General features: G+C 34.5%; 1 protein-coding gene and 1 long non-coding RNA gene across 2 annotated transcripts in view; one reads left to right on the top strand and one right to left on the bottom strand.

The window, feature by feature from the left end:
- The first annotated feature begins 7555 nt into the window (after positions 1 to 7555).
- Positions 7556 to 15790, top strand: part of LOC110113775 (ATP-dependent DNA helicase DDX11) — a 22830-nt gene continuing 14595 nt past the window's right edge. Inside the window, exons 1-3 of the mRNA XM_020846462.2 lie at positions 7556 to 7788; positions 7882 to 8436; positions 8509 to 8591. Coding sequence (XP_020702121.1) covers positions 7653 to 7788; positions 7882 to 8436; positions 8509 to 8591 — 774 coding nt within the window. The 5' untranslated portion in view covers positions 7556 to 7652. The remainder of the gene's footprint in view (positions 7789 to 7881; positions 8437 to 8508; positions 8592 to 15790) is intronic.
- The window catches only part of LOC114579628, a 12694-nt gene continuing 8291 nt past the window's right edge, over positions 11388 to 15790 (bottom strand). The window contains exon 2 of the long non-coding RNA XR_003700718.1: positions 11388 to 11594. This is a non-coding gene — a long non-coding RNA (uncharacterized LOC114579628). The remainder of the gene's footprint in view (positions 11595 to 15790) is intronic.

The raw sequence follows: 15790 nt of genomic DNA, 5'->3' as shown, positions 1-15790 counted from the left end.
GCAACATATAGGATCAACACATTTTGAATTTCTTTTATAGCAATATTCATGATTTCTTATTTTTACTTTTTTTTTCTTGTGTCTGCTTTCTTTTATGATAATCTTTCATTATATATATTCACTTTCTACAATGCTAGTATCCACTCAGGTGGCATCGAGCTTTGCTTATGTTATTGATACGTCATGCAAAAATTATCTTGATCCGGCATGGATATCGATGCAAAATTAAGCCGGAAACTTAAAAAATTAAATCCGGGAGCACCTGAACTCCGATTTCAGCGAACTTACAGTCAAACTGAGTGTCTCAGAAATACGAACCCAACGACACCAAATTCAACTCAATCTGAGCCCAAATCCAGCACCCGAAGCTCTGTTGGAAAGTTCGTACCACAATTTGAATTGCCAAACGGTATCCGATTTTGACGAGCTTATAGTCGAATCGAGCGGCTCGACGAGAAGAATTCAATGAGCCCAAGATCACCAAATTCCGACATCACTAAGATCTTCAAATTCCTGATAAACGATCCATGATCAAGGGATTCAATATCGACCGTCCATCGAACCACGGCACATTTGCCCCTGATCTTTCATCTATTTACGAGCCATGCCACTCCAAAAAAATTATAAATAGACCCCTCATTTCTCATAAGAGGGAAAAAAAGCAAGTGAGAAGAGAGAGAAGCCAGAAGAAAAGGAGAATCAGCTCTTCCTCGCTCGACCACCGCCGGAGTTCTTCCCGCGCGCCGCCTGAATACGTCGGAACTCTGCCAGATATTCGGGAAACGCCGGGATTTTGCACAACTTTGTTTTAATTCAGGAGAAACTTAGTGTAATCTGATTGTCCTAACTTGTGGGACGAATCAGCTTCTTGTAATTTACGCAACGTCATTAGTGGAACTTTTCAACTATGCATGGCCCCGTGATTTTTCCCATTTTCAGGGTTTTCCACGTAAAAATCATAGTGTTCACTTTCTTTTCTGTTTGTGTGCTGAATATTCGTACAACGCTCAAACGTGAATTTGCAAACTCTACCGCCGCATATATTCTAGCCCGCAACAATTATGATATCTACATTGGCTCATATTTTGAGACTTTATATTTTTTTTCTCTATCTTAATGGTTACTTTTATTTTAATATTTGATTCTTTTAACAATAAAAATACACAAGAGTCAAATCCTAATAAAGGACATTTAAATTTGAAAGATAATTAAAATATGTATATATTACTTTATGATTAATTAGGATATATATATATATTACAACAACAACAACACCAAGCCTTTATCTCAATATGTGGGATCGGAGCATTTATCCGACTATGTGGGATCAGCTACAAGAATATTTTTTCTTCATTGTATATAGTTAAGAGTTAAATTCACATTTAAATCTAATAAAAAACATCATTTCTAATATTTTTCAACCTACAAATCTTTTTAGGTCAAAATCTACCTTTTTTAACATAAGTCAAACTAATACATCTACTTTCCTAATTAGGTCATCAGAAGGCCGCCATTTTATGTGAACAAACCATCTAAGGCGACTCTCTCTAATTTTATCTTTTACTGGAGGTGCTTTAACCTTTTCACGTATATGCTCATTTCATATCCTATCTCTAGGAGTAAAGCCGTTGATAAATTTAATCTTATTTTTTTGTTAGAAGAACAAAATTTATAAATTGATTGCATACATGATTGTTAAAATCCACAAATGTCCCAAAAAGCTACTAGATTAGCATTTCCAAATAAAAAAATTGAAGTAAGAGAGATTGGGGAGAAGGGATTAACATAACTGACAATTCAACTCAATAAAATAATTTCAAATTTGAGGCAAAAATAGCAAATTTCATAAGAGAATAACACACCTTAAAAGCCAAAGCATGATAAGAGGTCATAAGAAATGCACTATATATAAAATGATACTCACCACTATGAATATAAAAATCTATTATACATAGTTGGAGGATAACCATAAAAAAAAAAACATAACCTACACCTTCAAATATATATATATATATATTTTGCAAATAAATTTTTATAAAATAGAAGAATGAGAATATATATTTGCAATAAATTTTTATAATATAGAAGAATGAATAAAAAGTAAAGTAGATTGCACATCATAGAGCAGGAAAATTTTAAAACTCTAAGATAAGGGTTATGCATTTTATCAAGTTTTGCAAACCTCCTAAGCATATCATAGGAGGATAATCTTGAAATGATCTACTATCCTCAAAATTAAGATATGCCAAATAATCAATAATTTGATTAGCTTCACAAGAAGTTTGATTGATGTTATAGTTGCAACATATGATGAGGTGTCTAATCTTACACTTAATATTAAATACATCTCATTCACAAAGAATATTATGAAATACGTGTCTAATGATTTTGCATCAATCTCAATTGCTCAGATATAAATCGTCGAATGTATCTTTAATGGAAGAGCATGAATTTATAAATCTAAGAAACGAGAGGATGGCATCACCATTTACATCTCTTATGCTACCCAAATCCTCAAAACCATTGGAACACCCATCAGTGTTGAGTTTAAAATGCCCCCTTAGCGATGTGAACAAAGTAATTATCATAGCATTACACTTATTCTTGCTAATCATTGGACAATCATGTGCGTAGAAAACTTGTTAGCCCTTTGAAGTAATCAATAATGAGTAAGTTATAGGCAATTAAACTACTATTTTTAAATAGATTAATTAAGGTGTTTCAATGTACTTTAGTTTCTTTGTATTTTACCCAATTTATGGCACTTCACAACATCCATTATGCTTTCTATCAACTTCATAACTTAGATAAAAAGCATAATGCTAAAGATTTGACCTTTAAAAGCCATATTGTAAATCATTCAAGGTATCAAGATTTGTGTAATGGGTGTTAGAGAGATTAATATTAAAGAAGTTCATAAAGGAACTGTTTGGTTTGATGAAAAGTAAGCATTTCAAAAGCAGAGGTTTTATAAGCTTTGGTAGTAGTTTGATGAAAAAAGGAATGTAGAGTAAAGTTTTGGTGAATTTCAAATTCACTCAGGGGATGTTTAACAACTCAAACTTTTAACTATCGAGATATTTTTCACTTTGGCCAAAGGACCTTACGGTTTTGTCCTATTGATGTAACTTTCTAGGAGGTAACATATCCTAAGATTTCTCTGAGATGAGCACTCTTAACTACATAGTTTCTTAAATGAAATTTCAACCATTACACCAAAAGGCTCCTCGATATTTAAGAGTTCAACTTCTTTTTACTTAAAGGATTTCACAATCTCCCTCACTTAAATAACTGATGTTCTTGTTAGTTTCTTTATTTCAAAATCATCATCCAGGCGTATATGATTCTAGAGGTGGCTCCTATAAGTTCAAGTGGTGACTTCTGCTACATAACACTTTGTTCCATACAGGATTCAAGAGGTGTCTCTCATGACATAGCACTTTGTCTTGTATTACTCATAGTTTTTATCTTATGTATTGCTCTGTTACCATTTATAATAGCCCAAACTCTTGACTATGAAAATATTATCTACTTTGGCATAAGGGTATCATAGTTTTGTCCTATTAGTATAACTTCCTAAGCGGTTACACATCTCAGGATCTCTTCAGGATAAACATGCATAACTGTAGAGGTTTGAATCCCCTTAAGTAAAAATAAGTTAAACTTTTAAATATTGAGGTGCATTTTGGTGTAATGGTTGGAATTTCATTAAAGAAACTCCGCTAAGTTAAACTTTTAAATATTAAGGTGCCTTTTGGTGTAATGGTTGAAATTTCATTAAAGAAACTCCGCAATTAAGCATGCTTATCCCGGAGAAATCCTAGGATTGATAATATCCTAGGAAGTTACACCAACAGGATAAAATTATGAGGCCCTTAGGCCAAAGAGGATAATATCTCGATAGTTAAGAGTTTGAGGTTTTACAGGATGTTTGGTTGGCAAGGAATACAATGAAAGAAAATACAATATAAAATGAATGTAGTGTAAAAAAATACATTGGAGTTATTTGGATGACTATAAAGTAAATGCATGCTAATATTTTTTTTATTGAAGTAAAATGAATGTAGTGTAAAGTTCAAAGATGGTGGAGGTTGGTGGCGGTGCTAGTGGTGGTTGATGGGTCGCGACGGTCGATGGTGGTGGTAGCCACTAGCATGTGACGGTGGCTGCGATGGGTATTAGCAGTGGTCAAGCAAGTTGGTTGTGATGTAAATAGTTCTGCTCAAAATTGATGGAATCGCTCCTGACGCTCCTCTACCCTAAATAGCGATTCATTAATGTTCGAGTGTTCGCCTGTTTCCCTACTCGCTCGATGACCAAAGCATCCCAACTGCGGTGAACTCTTCCCGTCCTCCGACCATCCCATCCGCGGCGAACTCCTCCGACCATCTCAGCCGCTGGCTTACCGTGAGATTTAAATTTGTTTTTTTTTTTTAACATTTTTTTCACTCTTTGAATTTGTTGGATGACTTCCTTTCTTAATAACAATAGCACGATCATCCAAGCCGCCAGCAAACTCCTCTGACGCTCCTAGCCGCTGGTTTACCGTGAGATTTTACTTATTTTTTTTTCTTTTTGGATCTTCCTACATTCAAATCTAAATGCTTCTTCGAATTTGTTTTCCTATTTTAGTTTTTCTTTCATTGGATTTCCATGTTATCTAATGATATTTTTCTAAACATATTTTATAGTTTAACAAAATGCCCATGTGATTTAGCCATTAAATTAAGTATAATTAGAGCATAATCCTCATAATTCATCTTAATCCCAAGGTTTTCTAAACTTTGTTGTGTATCCGATTTGCAATTTTTTTTAGTCTTTTACATTTGCTCATAGCCAACTCTATCATTTTGGCATGTCTACATTCAAAGAACTCAACAAATTTCTTTCTCAATCAAAAACTTTTGCTTCTTTCATGAACAAGAGATTTGACAAAAGTTTTTTTTTTCTTTTGCTTCATTCAAAGAATCCCAGGTTTTGGAATGCTTCTGGCAAAATCGAGCAACACTGCAAAAATCCAAATCGCATTATAGAAGGTTTCTTCCTCAAAACCCAACACTTGACAAAAGGTATGCATTCAAAAATTTCTTATTTGGTTAGTTATTCACTTATTTATGAAATATTTGCTTATATTTTATTGACTTATTTAATGCCACATTTATATTGTGTGTTATTTTTTATGTTTTATAAATTTAATTGATGCAATACTTATGTTATTTTATGAGTTGAATATGAAAATGAAATGTAGCTAGAGTGAAGTTATTAGAGGAAAATGTCTAATTCATTTTATAAATTTTATAAAATTAATATATTATTATTTATTACATCATCCGGTTCGAACCGGTCGAACCGTGAACCTCTCCTTCTTCGAGTTCATTGTCCAGTCCGGTTTTCAAAACCTTGCCTATTAGTATTACTTTCTTAGAGGTCACACATCTATGTTTTTTTTCAGGATGAGCATGCTTAGCTGCAGAAATTTGAATCTCCTTAAGTAAAAATAAGTTAAAATTTTAAATATCGAGGTGCCTTTTGGTGTAATGGTTGTAATTTCATTAAAGAAACTCCGCAGTTAAGTATGCTCATTCCAAAGAAATCCAGGATGGAAAATCTCCTAGGAAGTTACACCAACAGGATAAAATTATGAGGTCCTTAGGCCAAAGCGGATAATATCTCAAGAGTTAAGAGTTTGGGCTTTTATAGGATGTTTGGTTGGCAAGGAATACAATGTAAAAAATACAGTGTAAAATGAATGTAGTGTAAAAAAATACTTTGTAGTTGTTTGGATGAATCTAAAGTAAATGCATGTTAATATTTTTTTTAAGTAAAATGAATGTAGTGTAAAGTCCAAAGATGGCAGAGCTTGGTGGCGGCGCTAGTGCATGGTGGTTGATGGGTCGCAACAGTCAATGGTGATGGTCGATGGTAGTGGTGGTTGTGGTGGTGGCCAGTAGCATGTGATTGTGGCTGGTGATGGGTGTTAGAGGTGGTCAAGCGAGTTTGCTTGTGGTGTAAATAGTTATGCTCAAAATTGAGCGAGTTTAGTCTATTTCAAAAATGAACTAAAAAGGTTTACACTATACTTTGCATTCTTTTTTCATCCAACCAAACACCAATGTTTTCAAAACCCTTACATTTCGAGTACTTTACATCTACTTTACTTCCAACCAAAATATACCCTTTGTAGGGTTTCATTGTTTTAATGTATTTTAAACTCATATATTCTTGGTCAAATTCTAAAATACATCACAAGCTGATTCCACCATCACCTAGCGTTGATTGCCTGCTCATAATTGACTAGTTGGTATCACTACCATCGTAGCATATAATTGTTGTTTAGTACTACAAGGTAAACTTGAATTATGGACGTCAACCTTAGAGCCTAAAGAATTTCGTTTGAGTAGATTTAAAATCGAATTCATAGAGTATAATTTTAGTGTTAATAGATCTAGTGGGGGAATTATAGCTTTGGGCGATCAAGTCACTAACAAAAGTACATATTTTAGATGCTTGGATATATTGTTCAGAGTGATGATAAAATAAATGGGGATATTTTTAATAGAATTCAAGTTGGATGGTTGAAGTGGAGGAATGTATCAGGCTTGTTATGTGATAGAAAAGGACTCCTCAAACCGAAGAGAAAATTTTATAAGATAGTTGTGAGACCTATAATGCTCTATCACATATAATGTTGGCCATTAAAAGATAAGTATAAAATTAAGTTTAGTTTTGCAGAGATGAGGATGCTCATGTGGATGAGTGGTTTTGCTCTTTAAAGACAAAATGTAAAACGAGCATATATGTGAAAATGTTGGGATAGCTCCAATGGTAGACAAGATTAGTGGGAGTCTTCTTAGATAGTTTGGTCATGTAAAACATCGTCCTTCCAATGACAAGGTTAGAAAAGTATATGTATTATATTTGACTTATATTATGAAAGGTAGAGATAAGCCTAAAAAATTTTAATTAGAAAATATTAGAAATGCATTTTTTATTAGATTTAAATGAAAATTTAACTCTTAATAAGACACAATGAAGAAAAAAAGATTCATGTAGCTAATCCCATGAGGTGGGATTGTAGCTAATCCCATGTGGTGGGATAAAGACTTGATGATGTTGTTGTAGTATAAAAATTCTGCGATATATATAAATCCCCTTATTTTCTAATATATTTTTATATAAAAAATTTGATAAAAGAAAGGTGATTTATATACATATTATAAATTTTTTATATATTTATATATTGAATGCTTAAATCTTTATAATATTTTATAACACTTAAATCTCTAAATTATATTAAAAAATTCTAACATTAATTTACTTAAAATAAAAAAAAATATATTTTCAATAATTGAATTATTCAAAATACATATAACTAAATATAAATATTTAAATATTAAATATATAAATAAATTTACAAAAAATTTATTGTATGCATGTAAATTCCTTAAAAAAATAATGAATATTAATTATAATTACTAATTAGTGAAAATTTTGGTCTCGTGGCCTAGAGTTTGTCATCACGTGATATCAAGAGCCGCGCGGGAAAACAAGCAGCGCGATTGCGAAGGGAAGAATGGCAGCAAAAACCTCGACGGTGATACTTCTTGTGAAGTAATGCAAAGAAACTCTGAAAAGAAGGAAAAATCCCAGAAATGGAAGATAGTTCAACGCCAAGGCGAGATTTTCCGGCATTCCCATTTGAGCCCTACTCGATCCAGATAGATTTTATGTCATTCCTTTACAAGTCGCTCGACAGAGGAGGCGTCGCCATGCTCGAGAGCCCCACAGGTACTTTCCTCTTCGTTCTTGGGTTCATTCGTATCCATGACAACCTATCGCGCTCAACGAGTTTCTATTTGGTTTCCAACATCACCGCGGCAGGGACGGGCAAAACTCTAAGCATCATTTGCAGCGCGCTCCAATGGCTCGTTGATCGCCGAAAGCAGCAGCAGCAATGGAAGAAGACAACGGAAACTCCAGATATTGGTTATGGCGATGAGGAGCCCGATTGGATGAGAGATTTCGTCGTTGCAGATGGTCAACAGAAGGAAGAGAAGCGAGGGAAGCGATTAGGGTTTGGAGACTGGGATGCGGAAAAGAAAGCCCCCTTTTCAACGATCGAGAGCGAGGGTAAAAGGCCAGAGGGTCTCACTGGAGATGATGATGTGGAGTTTTTGTTGGATGATTACGAGAGTGAAGAGGATGGTTGGGACAATGGCGGTAGAGGATCGAAGAGGAAAGGCAGGAGATGTTTGGATTCCAGCAGTAGTGATGAAGATGTTGAGGAGGATCAAGAGATCTCCCCCAAGGTATATTTCACGAGCAGGACCCATTCTCAATTGTCACAGTTTGTAAAAGAGTTTAAGAGGACAGTCTTTGCTTCAGAGCTCAATCTCATCTGCCTGGGCTCCAGGAAGAATCTTTGCGTCAATCCCGGTGAGTGGTGCTGTTATCTTCTATGATTTTTGAGGTTGGCTAAAGTTTGGGACTTATTTGTGACATTTTTAGACGTTCTGAAGCTAGGGAGTGCGAACCGGATTAATGAGCGCTGCTTGGAGCTGCAGAGAAATCGTAGCAACTCCAAAAGCAAGGTTGATTTTATTTATTGTTGAAAAATTTATTTATTTATTTTTTTTTCTGGTGAAGTTTTAACCTTTTCGTTTACTTTTCTTTATATCCCATGCTTTCAAATCCAACCAAACCCATTAAATTCAGGCATGATCTTTTCAAGCAAAGGCCGATTGATGGGTCATAGAGGCATTGGCGATGCACATGGCTTCAACTTGGGCATGCTTGGAGGCAACCCATAGTCAACAGGACCTTATTTCCTAAAGTAGTCAAACCTAGCACAAGTTGCCATTTTCCGGCCCAACTATGGTTGGAATTAGCTCAGCTTTTGGTCTGTTAGAATTGGATTACACAAGATTTTCTTTAATAATTTTGATTGAAAAGCGGCGTATTTCTGACTATTGTTATTGTTCAAAAGAGAACGTAAGGATAATGAAAAAAAAGAGAAGACTGGCAGTCAGCTGTGTCATGCTAGGGAGGGGATGAGGGAAAAATTTTGTCAAGATATCAAGAGATTATTATGTGCGGACACCGGACGGGAACAACCGTCCTATTTTGTCTCTGTGAGCAGTAACAACTCATTATGAACAGTAAAAGCGCAGTGAGCTACGCTTTTACTATTCACAGAGACAAACTGGATGATTCTCCCGTCCAATGTCCGCACAAAATAATTCATCAAAGACATCCTAGTTAAAAAATGAACTTTAAAGCCCTTGAATTTATTTAGTGATGAGTACAACACCTAAATAAATTAAATTGTTCCCATCTCAAAATAAATTCCGAGACTTTAAAGCCCATCTTGATAAAAAAATTTGTTCAAATATCTTGACCCAATTTTTCTTCTTGAGAGTAAGGAGAAGAGAGTATTAAACCAAGCAGGGTTCTTTAGGTGAGGAGAAAACTTTGCGACTGACAGTGAAGGAAGAGATAAATGGGAATTGTACAATTTTGAAGCAGATTAGAAGAAAGGGGGTAGATGTGGTGTTGGTTAAAGTGTATTGCCACTGCCAGCGTTAGAATATTAGTCCTGATTGTGTTGGTTAAAGAGTGTTGCTGCTGCTCCCGTAAGAGGATTAGTGCGTGGAAATATGAATAAGGATAATATTTCCTCCTTTCCTCAAATCTTTGCTGCCCGCCTTTGATATTGTGTGATTTTAAACTAAAACAATGAATAAATTCACTGTTTGATACAAAACAGAGAGCAAGCAACAAACTACATTCTTGGATCCTTCTTTGATGGCTGTAGGCTGTGGCTGTACCCTCAAACGGTGCTTTTTTTTTTCTGCGATGGTAGCATCCCGTACATGGAAACAATAAGAGAGAATGAGAGGTGGTTGATGGTCCTTTGCACTTGGGAATAGGAGGCTAGGAGCTGGGGGGTATTAAGAGAGAGGAAAGAAACTTAAGAGAGTTGAAAGCAATATTTTTGGTACATTGATTGATGAAAATAACACATACAAAGTGTTAGATGCAAAATATTAAGCAAAGTAAAAACCTAAATAATGTATTTAAATAAACAAATCAACCCATCTAATCATTCAAGATAAACTATTTAATAAAATAAGTTTTTATCTAAATGCTTTCCATAATTTATTTAAATGATTGAATGAAAATTTGCTAAGAACATTTTCCTTGTGATGGGTGGCTAAGAGTGAGATGGGAATTTTCTTGGAGTGGAATGTGGAGCTTTCTATTATTCCTCTTTTTGGTGGTCAACCCTCCACTTTAAGTGATTTTGTTGTAGTTTTGAATTCTTTTTTTATCTCTTTCTGTGTGGTTCTTTGAATATTTCCATGAATTCAGACTTGATCTACAAAATATGACCTCTTTTGTTCCTTTTTCCTTGTAAACCCTTAAGGTGAAATTTTTAGAAATTGTTGTAAAGGATTCTTGGAAATATTTTTTTTTTTTACTTTTGGCATCCGTTGAACACCCTTTGGAAGATCTTGGATTCTAGAAAATTTCAAGAATATATCATGAGTTCTAAATTTATGAGTGCCTTTTTCTTTAATGAATAAATAGAATGTCCTAGGTTAAGATCCTTAGGTATCACGACATTGTGCAATGACTCATGGATGGTTGCTTTGAGTTCACAATTATGAAGAACATGCTATAATCCATGCCCTTACTCCTAGAGAAGGACAATGAGTATGTCACTATTAGGGAGTTCATAAAGGGCTCCTTGACCTATGCAATGGAAATGAGGATGAATTCGACCATCAATAATAACATGTAGTAACACAATGTGATCTCTTATAGTTTCGTTGGTAAGCGCGGTCCGTAGCTCTTTCCCTGTTTGAGACGGAAGTTGGCAAGAGATAACAGTGATGCCAAACTATACATTGATCTTACCGCTATTTTGTAGAACATTCGTGTCAGCAACAATATTTGTAATGATGTGGTGGTAGTGAAAATGCAATTGAGTAGATTTAAGATTTATCAAATCCTCATTGACTTCATGAATTTCATACTCTTCACCCATGATTTGGAGATACTTGGTGCTAGCCTAAAGAACCTCAAGCTTATGAAGGTGTCACATATTAGGTTGTCAGGGGCCTTCGATGCAACAATTGCTTTCATTAGACCAAACAAGATAACATTATGGTCTTGCAAACCTTGTCATCATACATTGCAATCTTTAACTGATCTTTTGTCACAACCTGACCTGATACCCACAGGTTATATCGTGTTTGATTGTGATAAGAATAAAAAATTAACCCCAAGACCTAGTTGGAGTACTAAGAAAAAAAAAAAAAAACTAAACTTTAAATTTTATAGTTTATACACTCCACATAGCCACTATTGAATACAATATAAAGTGAAAGATTGAATCTCAAAAATAATTTTTCTATTATCATCAAAAAATACATATACAATCCGAGGTATATCTACAACAACGTTTGACAATAGAGAATACAACAAACATAAAAGCCAAGCCTATACAAAAACCAACTAAAACATACTTACAACATAGATTAGAGTCTGATACCAAAACTATTCGGCTCGCTCCTTACCCTTCCCCATACCTGAAAACATAAACAAAAGCAATAATGAGTTACACGGCTTAGCAGGCTATCATAACCTAAAATAGAAATCAATAGCGTAAACCAAAAGGAATGAAAATATTGTGCTATAATGACAAACTGAAGTAATGTATGAAAAACTGAAATTGAAACAAATATTAATACTAAATGCATTTAAATAGTTACTCAAATTGTACTGAAACTGATTGAAATATAAACAAATATCTTATAGCAAATTTCATATTTGCCCTTGGGCTCAAAATTCTTTTAATTATTAAATGGTTAGCATAATCCCTTCTCGCCGTCAATAGAATCCCTTTTCTTTGACAACCAAATCCTTTTTTAGGGAATATTAGAATAAACATTCGGCCTCAAAATCACAATAGCCCTTTATGCTCAAAATTCTCATGTATATATTAGTTAACAAAATTCTTTCTCATTGCCAAATTTCTTATTTTATAGTTAACATAATCCCTTTTTTTCGCAAACATATTTTCAAAATTTATTTAATATTGATATATTTTAATGTATTATATTAAATAAAGTATAATTGAACTCAATTCAAGATTTGCCAAAATGCCTTAACAACATGTAACAAAAAATACAATTGAGTACAAATTCACATTTTCAGAAATTAACCATATTATCAGAGATCGTGTCTAACAACATTCTGAATCTTTTTTTTTTATTCTAGTTAAACAACATTCTGAATCTTTAATTGAACTAAAACACTATTTTTAGATGTCAAATAAATTTCTAAATTGATAAAAACTGCTGCTTTTAAAATTTACCTAGTAGAAAATCACAAATAAATACTCAAAATAACTAGAATAGTCATATTGATAACATATCAAAAGTTACATGGACAAAAGTTATTAGAATTTGATAAAATTGCATTTTTGTAAAACTAAATTATACATTTAACTGAAAAATCCCAAAAGCATTGAATTATTGAAATATGAGAGACAAAATGTAACCTATCTCGATTCGAGCAACTTTCAGAATTGGAACAGCGGTTAAAAAAGCCTGAAGCGACTCAACCGAACTTCCTCTCTCTATAAAACCCTCTTTCTTTTACTAACTCAGCTGCCCAAGAAATAGAACGGAAGGGAATAATGGATTTGGATATTTTTAATGTTAAAATTTGTTCTAGCGTTGCGGCGCCACACGACACTCCTTACAGAATTAACAGCATCACCTCCCACGCCAAGCATTGGAGTGCTATATTAAATGCACACTTTCTTGAAACTTTAGTGCTAGAGCGCCAAAAACACAACATTAGGCGCTATAGGAAAAATTCCAAAATTTTTTAATATGTATTTAAATCCCGGAAATCCACTACATAACACATGCATACCTTAGTCTTAGGACTAAAGGAGTCATGCAATCTAGATTTTAACCTTAATGACGTTTGATTGTCTGACACTTGAACTAGCGAACAAAATTGATAAGGCTTAAAGTCAAATATTTGGGTGACAATAATAGCATTTTGATAGGTAAATCCTTGTCCAAATTTGTCAGTGTTTTATTAAGTAACATTTATGTTTTTTGCATGGGATATTTGTTGTGATGGATTTGAATAACTAGTGTCACTAAGTGAATATTCGAGCATATTATAAACTTGCCAACCAAGGAAAGCTAAAGATGTTGGAGGAGATTGATGAGGCCATCAAATAAGACTCTAACAAACTTTTTGAGACCGATTTCATTTAGAAGTTCTAGTATGTAGGTTAGGTCTCCAACATCATTATGGATAGAAAAAGTAATGATGAGGGGAGGATGTGTGTTAACTTCACCAACCTCAACCATATGTTTCCTGAGGATGATTACCTTTTGCTAGCTATTATTGTTCTTATTGACTAAAAAATGGGGTACACGTTCATGATTTTTATTGAAGCCTTCTGCCACCATCAAACCAGTATGCATTTAGATCAAGAAGACAAAAATTAGCTTTATCATGAATGAAGACCTATTTTGCTTTTGAGTCATATCATTATGGGCTCCAAAAATTCACGCCTTGGCCTCTCTGCGCTTACTTTTATTTACGGGGAGAGTTTTAACGAGTTTAGGTTCTAAGGTAAATTTTTAGAAGTTAGATTGGGTTTTAGATAAGACATTACCCAAAGATTTCGTTGTCATTTTACGAGGACTTTATTATATGAGCTTTGGTTTCCAATAGACGTAAGCCCCTATGATTAATTACCTTTCCTGATAATGAGAGAGAAATTTCAATTAAGGCTAGTCGTTAAATAGGTTGCAATAATTACCTAATGTATAATAACAGTAATTTTAAGGTTTGAATTTTATTTTGGATTTTAGAGTTTATGATTTGAATTTATCACTATATACTTAAAACAAGTAATGAGGGGAATGAAGATGGGCCCGATCAAGATCCCATGGTTCCGTAGTCCCAGGCTGTTATGGTCTTTGGTCTACTTAGTCATAGGAGGTAGTTGACCCAACTTGACAGAAGGAACATTGTCAGTAGCCATGAGTTGCTTCGTCCAAGGATACCTTGTAGACTTGGGGTGGATGTTTGCCTAGGCCTAAGGTAATGAATTTAAGTTAACCTTAGCTAATAGAGGACTTTATATCTTATAAAGCGTACACTATAAATCATTACTCAAAGATCTTTTAACCATTAAGAAATATACGAGCTTTGGCCATGACCATAATATGGTGGTGTCATTTTGCAGCAAAACCACCCGGTCAGAGGGCATGTGCCACATCTTTATTGACGATGAATCAACTGAGAGTGAATTATAGTAATACATTCCACAAAACATTTGCTCTTTTTGAGCTGAAGTTATTCTTCAATTCATCATCCTTGCCAAATCGCTACTAAGACTTTGAATTAAGGGTTTTAGGTTGCATATAAAAATTGTTATTTTAAGTTTACTAATACGAACTCACAAACAACAATAAAAGAAAGACCTAGTGATTCAATTCTAATTTGCCTACAATATATTAAAGATTTAGTGCAATAACTATTGAGAAAAATAAGAGCTAGTATGAATCTTTAACTACAATTCATTTAAATAGTAGCAACTAATTAATTATTCTACAATTAATTAGTGAAGCATTTGCACTAAATGATAAAAGAATCACTAATATTTTGGTGATCATGTCAGTTGAATTCTTGTATGTATGAACTTTCTGAACTTCCACTGTGCCTTGAGCTAGAATATCCTTGATAAAATACAATCTGATATAAATGTGCTTTGTCTTTTCATGAAATATTTGATTATTCATCAACTGAATAACTAAATGATAAAAGAATCACTAATATTTTGGTGATCATGTCAGTTGAATTCTTGTATGTATGAACTTTCTGAACTTCCACTGTGCCTTGAGCTAGAATATCGTTGATAAAATACAATCTGATATAAATGTGCTTTGTCTTTTCATGAAATATTTGATTATTCATCAACTGAATAACAATCTGACTGTCACTCCATCACTTCCGCCGAGGTGATCGAAAGTAAAACTCTCCGTACACACTGACCCGCTCTGCTAGGGTTTGCTTGTGTAGGCGATTTTGTTCTTCCCTCCTCTCCTTCCCGGCCGCCTCGGCCGTTGCTTCGTCTCCATCTCCGCATGGAGTTGGACGCAGCAAATTTCCCCCCTCTTCCAGGTTCTTCGATCCTTGGTGCAGCTCCGAAGCCCCTTCCTCACTCTTATGCTGACAATCTGGCCAGCCCCTCAGTTAAAATTGTCGATTTCCCGATGTCATTTGTCTCTCCGACCCAAAAGCTCTCCTTCAAGGCAGCGGATTTTTCGGAAGGAGCTACCATCTGGACTCACTCCCTTGTCGGTTATTCGTTAGGGCAACGTCCTTATTACGAGAGACTTCTTGCGGCGATGAACAGAACTTGGTCTCTGAAAGGTTCCTTTTCTCTTCTTTCCATGGCGGATGGCTTTTTCCTCCTCAAATTCACCTCGGCGGAAGATATGGAGATGGTTTTCTCGGGCGGTCCCTGGTTCCTTCTCGGTAAACCCTTCGTTTTGCAGAAATGGAACCCAAAATTTAAGCCAAAAAGGGATGAAGCTGCTCTTATTCCCATTTGGATTAAGATTTTGGATCTTCCACTAGCTTTATGGACACCTTCAGGTATATCTAAAATCGCGAGCTACATTGGTATTCCTTTATCTGTTGATAGCCTCACTGCTAGAAGAACTAGATTGACGTTCGCTAGAGT

This window comes from Dendrobium catenatum, unplaced genomic scaffold, assembly GCF_001605985.2.
Source record: "Dendrobium catenatum unplaced genomic scaffold, ASM160598v2 fragScaff_scaffold_583, whole genome shotgun sequence".
In the NCBI taxonomy this organism is placed as follows: domain Eukaryota; kingdom Viridiplantae; phylum Streptophyta; class Magnoliopsida; order Asparagales; family Orchidaceae; genus Dendrobium; species Dendrobium catenatum.
This window is presented reverse-complemented; position numbering and strand designations above follow the sequence as displayed.